Source organism: Syngnathoides biaculeatus, chromosome 9, assembly GCF_019802595.1.
Source record: "Syngnathoides biaculeatus isolate LvHL_M chromosome 9, ASM1980259v1, whole genome shotgun sequence".
NCBI lineage: Eukaryota > Metazoa > Chordata > Actinopteri > Syngnathiformes > Syngnathidae > Syngnathoides > Syngnathoides biaculeatus.
In genome coordinates this window covers 18,602,694-18,615,000 of record NC_084648.1, presented here as the reverse complement: position 1 = coordinate 18,615,000, position 12,307 = coordinate 18,602,694, and the positions used below count along the sequence as shown (strand labels likewise).

Genomic DNA, 12,307 nt, shown 5'->3' with positions numbered 1-12,307 from the left:
GACCAATGTTCCCTCGAAGCTGCGCAATTGCGCACTTGCTGCACACTCTCAGCGTACATGAAAACCGATCCGCTCTGCTCAGCCTACTTCTACTTCCGAGTTTACCTGACACCGCCCCCCTCCGCTCTTAAAGGGGGTACACTCATAATTACAATCAGAACACACACCCGCAACTCTATATCTGCGGGCATGACTGACCACACCGTACATTTTTCAAATGTGAGTGACTGGGAAATGCCTCCTGTGGGCGTGACATTGACATTTTTCAAAGAGTTGAAGTTACAGCAGAGTTGCCATGAAGGGTTCGATGAGCAGTTTTGCACACAACTTGTGCACATCAGTGTCCTTGATTTTTGTTGAAAATACATGTAAATGTATGACAATAGATATGGGCGGTGGATCAGCTGGTAAAGCGTTGGCCTCACAGTTCTGAGGTCCCGGGTTCAGTCCCGGCCCTGCCTGTGTGGAGTTTGCATGTTCTCCCAGTGCCTGCGTGGCTTTTCTCCGGGTGGGCACTCCGGTTTCCTCCCACATCCCAAAAACACGCAACATGAATTGGACACTCTAAATTGCCCGTAGGTCTGATTGTGAGTGCCACTGTTGTTGCTCTCTGTGCCCTGCAATTGGCTGGCAACCAGTTCAGGGTGTGCCCCGCCTCCTGCCCGTTGACAGCTGGGATAGGCTCCGGCACTCCCTCGTGAGGATAAGCAGCTATGGCCCGGCCCCCCTGTTCAAAGGTTACGAGTGAGCTACACACACAGCAACAAGTGGACCTCATTTGAGCATTTTTTCCTCTATTCCAATTAAAGTTTTCATTTTATTATCAAAGCATGCACATTAAATATTAATTAAATATTGCTTACAATTTTTCAAGGCTCTCAAGATGGTTAAAAAGTAGAACAAGACTGTCTGTGATCAATTGCCGAGTAGTTTTTGCAACTCCTTTGAACGTGATGGGAAGAGGGTTTACCGTGGCACAAAAAAATACATTTTTCATTGAGAACTTCAGGATCTCCGCTTTGCTTTTGTACGCTGTGGTCATGAAAGGCAAATGGAGGGTTTCTCTTGGGGGGGTGATTTTTTTTTTTTTTGGGGGGGGGTAGTTACATGAAGCAGGTGTCATATTCTCGTCATCAATTCCATTTTGCATCTACTTTTCCTGCTGAAGGCGAAAGTGCGAGCGCTGTGAAACCGACACGTGTCGCCCCCCCCCCCCCAAAAAAAAAAACGGATTATCATTTCTTAATCCACAGCGGCAATAAAGTAAAGCCTCTTGCCACGCCGCGCTCGGCGGTAATTGCCGGTCAGCGTTGTGCGCCGCAGATGTGCACGCCGACGTGATGGCGTGCGCGTTCGAGACCAACTTTGGTGCCTGTTAACCGGTAAGTGAAATAGTTAAAAAAATGAAAACTGTGCCTTTTATGTGTGCAATTATGTCCTCTAAATCAGTGTGCATTTATTTCCATAAATTTGCTTTATCCCCCCCCCCCTTGTCAGAATGCCCTCATTTAAAGTTGAATTGGTGCCGCCTGCACAAGATGTATTTTTCATGATGTTAAAATGTTTGCTGTTCTGATGATGACTAAATAAATCGCTCCTTTTGGATAATGAGGCAAGCACGGGCGTGTTATGTAACGAGCTTTTTAATCGGCAGTCTCTTGTGGACTCTTTGTGCATCTTAGATATGATAACACTCACTGTGAAGTGCGTGTCATATTTGAAGTTACAGGAGCATTTTAATAAATCCTCACGCTGCGGAAAACCCAATTGCTGCTTTTTCTAATGGAATGAATCTTCCGTGGAATCGGTGAGATGGGATTATTTGTCACCTCTAGTTAGGTCCATTTTCTTAGCCGCTTATCCTCACGAGGGTCGCGGGGGAGCGCTGGAGCCTATCCCAGCTGTCAACGGGCAGGAGGCGGGGTACACCCTGAACCGGTCGCCAGCCAATCGCAGGGCACATCGAGACAAACAGCCGCACTCACAATAACACCTCGGGGCAATTTAGAGTGTCCAATTAATGGTTTTTGGGATGTGGGAGGAAACCGGAGTGCCCACCCGGAGAAAAGCCACGCAGGCACGGTGAGAACATGCAAACTCCACACAGGCAGGTCCAGGATCGAACCTGGAACCTCAGAACTTTGAGGCTAACGCTTTCCAGCTGCCTACCCTGCCACCTAAGTTAATAAACTTTCAGAAAAAAAATATAACAAGCTCTTTTATTTTAACGCCCTAATTAGTGGAACAGGACGTAGTATTTTTCCATCTTCACCGTTTTTTTTTTTTTTTTTTTTTTAAATTTTAAATTTACATATAGGTGGAACGGTGGATCCGCTGGTAAAGCGTTGGGCTCACAGTTCTGAGGTCCCGGGTTCAATCCCAGATCCACCTGTGTAGAGTTTGTCTGTTCCCCAAAAAACATGCAACATTAATTGGACACTCTAAATTGCCCCAAGGTGTGATTGTGAGTGCGACTGTTTATCTTGATGTGCCCTGCGATTGACTGGTGAGACCAGTTCAGGGTGTGCCCCGCCTCCTGCCCGTTGACAGTTGAGATAGGCCCCAGCACTCCCCGTGACCCTTGCGAGGATAAGCAGCTAAAAAAAAAAAAACGGATGGGTGGAAATTTACACATTTTTTCCCCTCCTACTTCCCAGTCCACTTCATTGACGTTGTACTCATGTAAAGTGTGTTCTTCGCTTTCGCCAACTTTCCCCAAATCAATGTCAGGTCACTGGTGCTCATTCCCGAAAATGATTAATCCCAAATTTGAAATTTGGAATCTGACCTCGCTGGAATTACCCTAAACAAGAAGTGTGTGTGTGTGTGTGTTTGTTTGTGTGTGTGCGCGCATTTTGCCAGCAGGCTTTAAAGTGATTAAAGCGGGTTTATGAACTGCACCAGTGCACTAATGCAGACTAACAATATCACGTTGGAGGCAACGAACGTGAAAATAAGTTGACGGTCATTAAGGATGAAAAAGTGAGGAAGGCTCGGCGATGGCAACTTCGTCTCATTGGAGGACCCTGCAATGCGCAATGGACTGGGGGGGTCGTCGGCTACAGAACTTGAGCACGTATTCAAGCTCTCGATATCACAGCCGGAGCTGGCACAAAAAGTAAGAAAATGACAACAATTACTGTGTCATTGGCTGGATTTTCAGTCACTGACGATGCCTCATCGAGCGAGAGACTTTCATCACGGCAGCGCCACATCTTATCGGTCGCAGTGTCTGAGGTCTTTTACATGCAGCTACAAAAAGCGAAAACTGTAATCACGCGCTACGCAAATGAGTAAAACTATGTAAAATACTTGGAGGTAACATTGGTCATGGTGTTGTTGGCGATGGAATCCTGGTGTACCAGAAATGATCCCTGTGGCACTCCACTCTCTTCTTTGTGTCCTTTTAGTGTTTACTGAGATCAAAAGATCTTCATTGCCGTCACCATGGCAACAGAGTCCCTTCAAGAGCAAGGGGGTCCCACCGACGAGCAAGAGTGCCCGATCCAACGCGACGTGGACGCTAGCCTCGATTCCGCTGCGCTTGAGCCAGAGCTCCCCAGAGCAGGACCAGAAGAGGACACTGAAGTGGTTCAGGGACGCGGCCAAACTGAAGAGATCTCGACGGAATGCGTCCAAGATGAGAAACCTGATGAGTTGAAGAAGCTGATTGGTCAAGGTGCTTTCCTAGAACCTGAACCAAAAGAGGATTTCTCCAGCTTGGAGGTGGAGATCTCAGAGTGGTCCAGTGATGACGACATCAGCTCTCCTGAATGTCACCAGAATCTGCAACAACTCTCCCGATGTGAGGATAGTTCTCTGGTATCGGACTTTTCTCTAAGGACGTCTCGGAGTATCAGTCACCCGCTTCCGCTTGATGTTAGTTCACCTCCTTTTGCTGATGTGGAAGAGGAAACAAACATGTGCGCTTCCAAATCCTCTCCTGGCTCACACCCCACACACCCAAAGTCGAATGCGATTTCATTAGACGGCCAGCAGGGGGGGGTACTTGGCCAAGGTCAACAAGAGCTCACCCCCAACAGAGTAAAGCAGGAAACTGCTCAACAGGTGCCCGGGCAGAACTCTGCACCTTTGTCTGGCGTTGCCATGGAGCCAGCCAATCGGGGTGGGGCGGCTTTCAAAGGCTCCGTCTGTGTTGTCACAGTGAGAGAAAGCCTGACAGACGGGGAAGGGGAGAGCGAAACAGGAGCGCAGAATCACAGTGGACCTGGAGGGGACGAGGTGGTTGGACAAAAGCAAGGTGAAGGGCCGGTGAGAGTTTCCGAATTCATTCACGTCGAGGAAGAGAAGAGGGGAAACAAGGGCATCGCTGAGTGTTCTAACCCCGTCAGAATGGAGAATGACTCAGCCGAGGACAGCCAAAGCGACAGCGGATTATCGGCAGACTTCTCCCCACGCAACACTGCAGACGTCACCGCAGCCTCCCAAGAAACTCTACCCAAAGAGACGCCAATTGAGAGGGAGATCAGGCGGGCCATCGAGCGAGAGCATAGTCTGAGGAGGTCCAGGGGGCTTCCAAACGCATCTGCAGAGTACGTCGAGATCCCCCTGATGAAAGCCGTCCTCAACCAGACCGTCGTTGACAAATCGGAGAAATTCCACGGCATAGACAGAGAGCTGGCGGGTAAAATGATGCAACACGAGATCCACGCGGAGGTCGGCCGAGAACAAGATCTGGTCAAGATGGGGAAGGTTCCCGGTTTCTACGACAAGGGGACGGTTCGGAAACTGAAAGAGAAGAAACAGCTTTTTGAAGCGTTTCAAAACCACCGCAGTGAGTCACCTTTGAGCGTGTCCAGTGGGAGCAGCAGCAGCGCCGGCTCCACTTCGGAGAGCCGGGATGAGACCTCGTCACAGGCGTCCACTGTGAGAAGCTCAGAGGGGAGACCGAGTACTGAGCAGCTAAGAGGTCCTAGAGGACCGGGCTTATCTGAGGGATTGTCCTGCCAGGTCCTCATTCTGGAGAAGGACCCCAGTGCCCCGGGACAGAAGCACCTCCACACCGCCGCAGAGGTAGACGGCCTCGTCGGACTTGATCCGGAAGCTCTTGATGTCCTCTCGTCCGTTTCGGGGGGGCACCATTTCGAGCTGGAGGCAGAGGAGATGTCGCCCAAGGAGAACCCATTCTTCAAGCTGCGTTCCCTCGCAGACGGCGTTAAAGTGGAGAAGGATATCCGGGAGGCTCAAGAGAGGGAGCAGGAGCTCCGCAAGCAGAGGAGCAACCTGTATGGGGATGCCGGAGGAGGTGGCGGCAGCGGCGGCGGCAGGCCAGTCGGCGTGGATAGAAGGAGCCTTCGAGCGTCTGGTCTGAATTCTCCCGGCTCTTTGTCCAGCAGCGGTAGCGGACACTCAGCAGGTCAGTCGAGGGCGATACAAAGGCTTGCGAGTGGCCTCCGATTGTGGGTCAGGGTTCGTTCCAATCGGGGTAGCTCCTTTTGGGTGCGATGAGACTGAAATCGTATTTGGGGAATCTCAGTCTCTATCGTAGTTGGGTCGTGGGAAATATCTCGAGGAAACATTTTATCTGACATTTCATCGTGATTCGTTCTCATGTTAATCCAAAATGTGTTCATCTTGAGTGTGCACAGGCAAGTACGGCAGTTGGATTGTGGCACTCGATCACCTGAACGTGGTATCGTGACACTTTAAATATCATTTCCAAGTGCAAAATTGTTTTGATTTTGATTTCATTATTGGATTACTGGCATCCGTTCGATGAGTTTGAATCTGTTCTGCAAATAATGTGTCATAAGTTGTCGGTGAAATATCAAGATGGAACATGCTAGGTAGCATTTGATACTGTCATGTATTGATTAACCAAGAAACATAGATGTGATACGATAGATACTTTAGGACAGATCCCGTGATGATAGCATATCGGAATGTACTCTGTGTGTACCCTGTTTGGACGCATAAATGTACTCAATGGCCTGATTCTTTTTTTAAAGTAGATCTTTGCTCTTCCTCAATTTCAGGCGAATGCGGGAATGTAGAGTATCTTTGTCGTCAGGGAGGCTTTCCTCGCGGTCTTTGTGCGGTTCTGAAGTGTATCTTACACGGGACATCAAAAAGTCAACAATGGCATCCATGACAAAGGGAATCGGGGTGTGTCTATGACTACGCTGGGCAAATAATTGTATAGCTTGGGGGAAAAAAATAGTCATCCATTTAGGACAGATCATCAGAATCAGACCTCAAGAGTAATTGTTTACCAAGTATTTTTACGTGCTTCAAAATGTCAAATGTTTCTTGCTGGCACCCTCATTTTAAAAAAAGTCCGTTCTGCCTCCGCCAGACTGCCAATCCGTTGGAAAGCTCAGCGCGTGGCCCCCGGGCCGGGACCACGGAGACGCCGAGGACCGGCCGAAGGTGAGCCGAGAAACGAGACCTTACAATACGTTTGTAATATCATGCACTTATTCAGAAATGGGATCACAAACCCTGCGGCGAAAGCGAGATCTGCACTTTAGGGATTCTTCGCCCTCAGTCAGAATATTCATCACGTAGCACCTTGCAATTATATTAAAAATGGAACGCTTTAGAGCGTGTGTTTGTGCTCTGAATCTGCATTCGGAACCACTGATTCGCCAAATCAAAAGACCGCTTGAACTTGATTTGAATGAGCTACGTGAGCACTGATGCGGGACGACTGCCCACAGAGGAGAGAAGGACTGATGCGACACGGAGTGCAGTGCATTCTGGGACTTGCGGTACCAGCGGATGGCCCGGCTTGGACACCAAAACATTGCAATCCAAATAAAAACGTCCCTTTTGTCATCCTAAACCAGCTAAAAATAATCATCATTTATAAACTGTGTATTTAGCAACAGAAACATCAACACTTCAAAAATGATGGAATAAATAAAAAAAACCGCATACATATTTTTTGGGAGTCTCTGAAACGGCGTCAAAGACGATCTGAAGCCATTTCTGAAGCTTTGCTTGCCAGCTGCAGCGAGACAACAAGGGCGCATTCCGCGGGGGCCAATCCGAACGCATTGTCGCCGAGAGGTTCTCGAGCTCGCCGACGCGGACGGGAAACGAGCGTCTCCGCGCCGCCGAATGTGGGCCGCGAACATCTGATTGCTCTCGGAACGCACGGCGGGCGGCTTATCTTCGTAGATAAGGCGACGGGGAAAGAAGAGTCCGGGGTGTGTGGAGATTTCCGTTGCCTGCCTTGCGGCTTCTTGCATCTATTTAAAAGGTGCCGTCTCCTCTTTGTTAGATCTCGCCGGGGGGGACGGGGGCGATGACACCAAATTCGAGCATGTTTAACCTTCCTTGCTTCCGATAAAAGTCAGCCCGGTGATCGAGTGTCTCTGCGAGATTATCCCGAGCGATTATTCTGTGCCGTGTGGAGTTTTGACAGCCATTTTACCTGCTTGGTTGGCGTAGCACTGATTGGCTTTTTTGTTTTATTAATACATAACTGGATGAATCATAACATCCTTCAATTAGACCGCAACCAAACCGAGGTAATTAATTTGGCAGGAAAGAAAAGTGGATTGGAATTCTCGAGTCACTCTCTTGTATGCGCACTATTGTATAATATCCATGATTGCGTATGAATAAATTTGTCTTGCCTTGTTTTTCTTTTCTCTTTCTTTTGTTCTGTTTTCCTCGCTTGTTCGCGATGGCCGTTGTGGGGTCTCGCCGTCATTCAGGTGGTCCACAGCTCGAGACACAAGACCCCGCTGGTGCACCTGTGGGAGTCGGGCCGGGTCAACGGACACAACCCGCAAGAGTAGCGAGGAGGAGAAAAGTCGGAAAAGTGACGCTTATCGGAAGGGAGCGTCAACGAAGAAGAGAGCGACAGCGAGGAAGAGGTCGAGATTGACGTCGGACGGGAGGAAAAGTGGCTGACTGAACTTGCACACGCGTTCATCTGAAAAAAACGAAAAACCCGGTTGTTCTACCGTAATTCCCGGCCTATAAACCGCAACTTTTTCCACACGCTTACGACGATGCGGCTAATTTGTGGATTTTTTTTTTTTCTAACGGCCGCAAGGGGGCACTCGAGCGGAAAAGGTAAGAGTGAGACCGGTGGAATATATGTGCCGAGGAAGTAACTTTTACCGGTCCGGCCACGTTACCGCTACGCTCCCGCATTACTGCCGTGTCTCGGTTTTTACCAGTATGTTTTTTTTTAACCAGCCCTGTTAATGCGGCAGTGCTAGCGTTAGCGCGGCGGTGCTAGTGTTAGCATTAGCGCTGTGGCGTTAGTGTTAAACTCTCTGTGTACCGTCTTATCTCGTGTTTCAATGTCTGTTTCAATGTGGGCACTTGAACGGTTTTACACGCCTGCGGCGGATGTACGTACCAAATGTTATTTCCTTTACAAATATACTGGGTGAGGCTTATAACCAGGTGCGTTCTGGTGGCTGGGAATTACGGTAATTATCAGTAATCACAGAAGCTTTTTTTTTTTTTTTTTTAAATGGTCATTCACTTTATGACTTCTGCGATAAAATGGCGTCCGGAAGAAAAATCCAAGCAATAAATCTCACGTTCCAGTGCTCCTGCAAATTAGTTTTTCGCCTCTTTGATATCTGCACTCTTATTTGTTAACGAGGCTTTTTACGACAATATTGTTCATTGTTGATGATTATTAGTGCGGTTGGCGTAGCGCTTTGTATCATACTGACAGCGGTTTATAATATTTTGTCCTCTTGTGACAACTGTTGAGCTCACGCACGTGTCCCCAATGTTGTACGTAGTGTCCCTAATTCGTTCGTTTGTTTGTTTTAATATGATCACAAAGTTGACAATTTCCTAATGAGCTTGTCACGCGGTGGAATGAACAAACAAGGAGGTTAATCCGGGACTTTACCTAAGGCCCTGCGTTCGGATTATGGCGCAATAAAAGTTGATCTGGATTTCGCAGGTGAATTATGATAGTCCAGAGTACACGCGCGGGAATAAAAGCGCCTCTGTTGAATCCCTTTTTGAGTCACACAACGCAGTATATGTTGAACTTTGGAATGAAACTTGATATTAGCCAGCAGGGTCGTGATGAAACTTCATACTTTTGTTTTGTATGCAAGATTATTTTATGTGTATGAGGTTCAGAGGAGCTCTTACATCATTGCTTTGCTCCAGTACAGTATTGTATTAGCAATATTGGCATTACATATTGACGGTGGTTACACCAGAGGGAGCAGCATATTGACCACGGAATTGATATTAAAATAACAATATTTTAGTGGTATTTTATCGCATTCTAATATACAATACGGACATTTTATACAGTTTCTCAGGGAAGGCTGGAACGAATTGACGGGATTTTCATGCATTTCAATGGGGAAAGATGATTTGAGAGTCAAGTTTCATTCATCACATTGTTACAGCACGCAAAATTTTTTTCTTTTGTAGATGGCTAAAAAATATAAAAAAATATGCCCTGGAGTTGCCGCGGCAATAACAGAGATGCTAGTTTCCTTTTTACATGCCGCTTACATGAATTTTGAGGTTGAGCTACTGTTTGCGTAGCCGTTCCAGCCTGTTCAACGTGTGCCAAAATGTTGGAATGGAGATAAGAGAAACTGCGGCCATTATCGGAACATGATTTTATCTGCGCTGTTGTCCTCCTTTGGGTGTCAGGACGTGTTTGAAATGCGTCATAGATGCGCTTTAGTGGCTTCCTAATCATCTGTAAATAATTGATTACCGGATTCTTTCTGGACAAAACCCAGTGACACCACAATAGTGGAATACCAATAAATGCCCAAAATGTTCATCTTTTTGGGGAGATTTTCAAAATAGCGTCACAGAATAAGAAGAATAAAACCGTTAAGCATGCAACAAATCAACTTGACTGCTGTTCTGTCTCACCGTGTCACCATAAAAGGCGCTGTGTACAAATAAATGACAGGCCCTTAAAATGAAACCGTGGCACAATATTTCACTTTAATAAGTCATAACGCACACTTCGGAGAGATGTCAGTATCAGCGACGGGCATCGGAACAGATAAATGCTTAATTAATGCTTTCTGTGTGTCTGGATTTAGTCTACGTTCAAGAGAAACGAGGCTACAATAGCAGAGTTTAAACAACAACGGAGAATTGAGGACCATCGGATTGTATTTATGGAAATACTGTAAACCGAGGGGTGAAATAACTTTTGGTCCACTGTGTTTTGGACATATTGACCAGGTATGGAAGCGTATTGCTGCCACACCCCAAAAAAAAAAAAAAGAAAAAAAAAAAGAAAGAAAAATGTTGCTACATGATAAAAAAAATGTAAAATATGAAAAATTGTTCATGCAAATGTAATAATGCATTTTCATTGTATTTGCATTATGTGCAATAAAATTATTTCTAATATACCGATTATTTAATTGAAAATGTAAAAAGAATACTTTTTTATTTATAGAAAAATCTATTAACTAACTCTTGAAATGAACTATATAAATGAAATAATAAAAAAATAAACCAATTTAGTGGGTAGGGGCGACAATTGCAACAAATATTCTCCATCGTGGGCTCAGCTGGGAAAGCGTTGGCCTCACAGTTCTGAGGACCTGGGTTCGATCCCGGCCCCACCTGTGAGGAGATTGCATGTTCTCCCCGTTCCTGAATTGTCCATAGGTGTGATTGGGAGTGCGGCTGTTTGTCTGGATTGGCTGGCAAAGAGTACAGGGTGTACCCTGCCCGTTGACAGCTGGGATAGGCTCCAGCACACCCCGTGACCCTTCTGAGGATAAGCGGCAAAGAAAATGGATGGATGGATTCTCCTGGTAATACAAATGCTTGCTTTGCCCACCATTGCTTTGAACCCACAAACTAGACATGAAATATGTCAAACGCCCAGGAAAACCTCTCACAACACTTACCCGGAAGTATTGCTATTAAAAGTAATATTTGGTTAAGGATCAGCGATTTAATTAATCTAATGAATCTGCCAAAATCCTCCGTAGAAATGCTGCCACTTTCAAAGTAATCGTGAGGCCAAATGGGCGTGAAAGACACACAAACAATCACACAATATCAAAACCGTATGACGGTAAATGCAGAATAAATACTGCGCGTCGCATTACAGTGACTCACGCCGTGCGTCAAGGTATATAAAAGGGTGAGGCTGCTCCAAGAGGGGGAGATAAGAGGGGCCGCTAAGTTGCTCAGCATTGTTCAAACCTCCGTGATTATTATCCTGCAAATAAAAGCTGACATTGTGACAAGAGAGACGGCAAACATTGCAAAATTGTCTGAATAGGTCAGTCATGCAGATGCCGTATGAATCAAAGTGGGCGGAAAGCTTTTGACATGCTAACTGTTAGCATCACTAGTTGCGTTTTTTTTTTTTTGTGGAAGCGATGCTTTGAATGCAAGTGGCGTTGCGTATTAAAAATGCGTATTAAAAAAATGTCTGTCGCAGAGGTTTATGGAGGTTACGTGTGGCTGCAATCGCTTCCGTGGACGTTCCGTGGAGACGACTCCATCCTTTTTTTTTTTTTTTCAATCATAGTTAATGAATGCAAGTTTGTGTCAAACCTGGGGTCATTGATTTAAAAATTGGTATTTGTATTGAATACTAGCCGAAAAGCTCGTTGGATTCCGGCAAAGGCTAACGTGTGGCTGAACACGCTTCCCCGTTCACGAGCCGTCAACCCGTCGCTTTGTGGGATTTATTGAGAACAGATCCAGCGATGAAGTATTCGTATGCGTCCAGACTTTTCTCCGCATTCAAACTTTTCCGTGTAAATCTCGACGACTTAGTCACAAGATACGTGGGTATATCCAGATGTCCGAGACAAGCGGAAGCGGCTTAACAGTCCAATTTCTTATCGGCGATAACATCGACTTCGGCATTCAATATGGGTCTTCTATGCCAAGTGTTTGTCATTTTTCCACGTACCTTTGTTTATTTTCACCTTCTAAATGTCTACAGGTATTGGACAAGACTCTGGGCGTCGTGCTAGAAGACATATTTTCGTGTCGTCTCCAACCGATTTAGCATCAAACAATGTTTTGCAAGACCGGCAATATGGCGAGGTAAACAAAAGTCACATGATTTTATGACGTCGGAGCACGAGCGCTATGCATCTGCAACAATCGCTGATTTACTTTTAGTACTAGCAGAAGAACTAGAAGTAGTACCTGTCAAAATAGTGTTGTTCTTTATTTCAGTACGATTGTACAGTATTACACTGCCTCCTGGTGGCACAAAAGTCAGGTAAGTGTACTACAACAGTGGCCAATACAATAAAAAAGGTTGATGTCATTTTTCTAATGATATCAACGGTATCGTGATACAGTAATTGTACAATGGTCGCTCGTAGTAGCTGAG

General features: G+C 46.2%; 1 protein-coding gene across 2 annotated transcripts in view; it reads left to right on the top strand.

Annotated features, from left to right (window-relative positions):
* The window catches only part of misp3 (MISP family member 3), a 19,176-nt gene extending 9,014 nt beyond the window's left edge, over positions 1-10,162 (top strand). Inside the window, exons 1-4 of one of the 2 annotated variants that reach the window (XM_061831113.1) lie at positions 2,892-3,118; positions 3,411-5,377; positions 6,317-6,390; positions 7,686-10,162. In XM_061831113.1, coding sequence (XP_061687097.1) covers positions 3,448-5,377; positions 6,317-6,390; positions 7,686-7,769 — 2,088 coding nt within the window. In that variant the 5' untranslated portion in view covers positions 2,892-3,118; positions 3,411-3,447 and the 3' untranslated portion in view covers positions 7,770-10,162. Of the gene's footprint in view, positions 1-2,891; positions 3,119-3,410; positions 5,378-6,316; positions 6,391-7,685 lie in introns of those variants that run through there. The other variant, XM_061831114.1, reaches the window with a different exon arrangement.
* Positions 10,163-12,307: the final 2,145 nt, after the last annotated feature.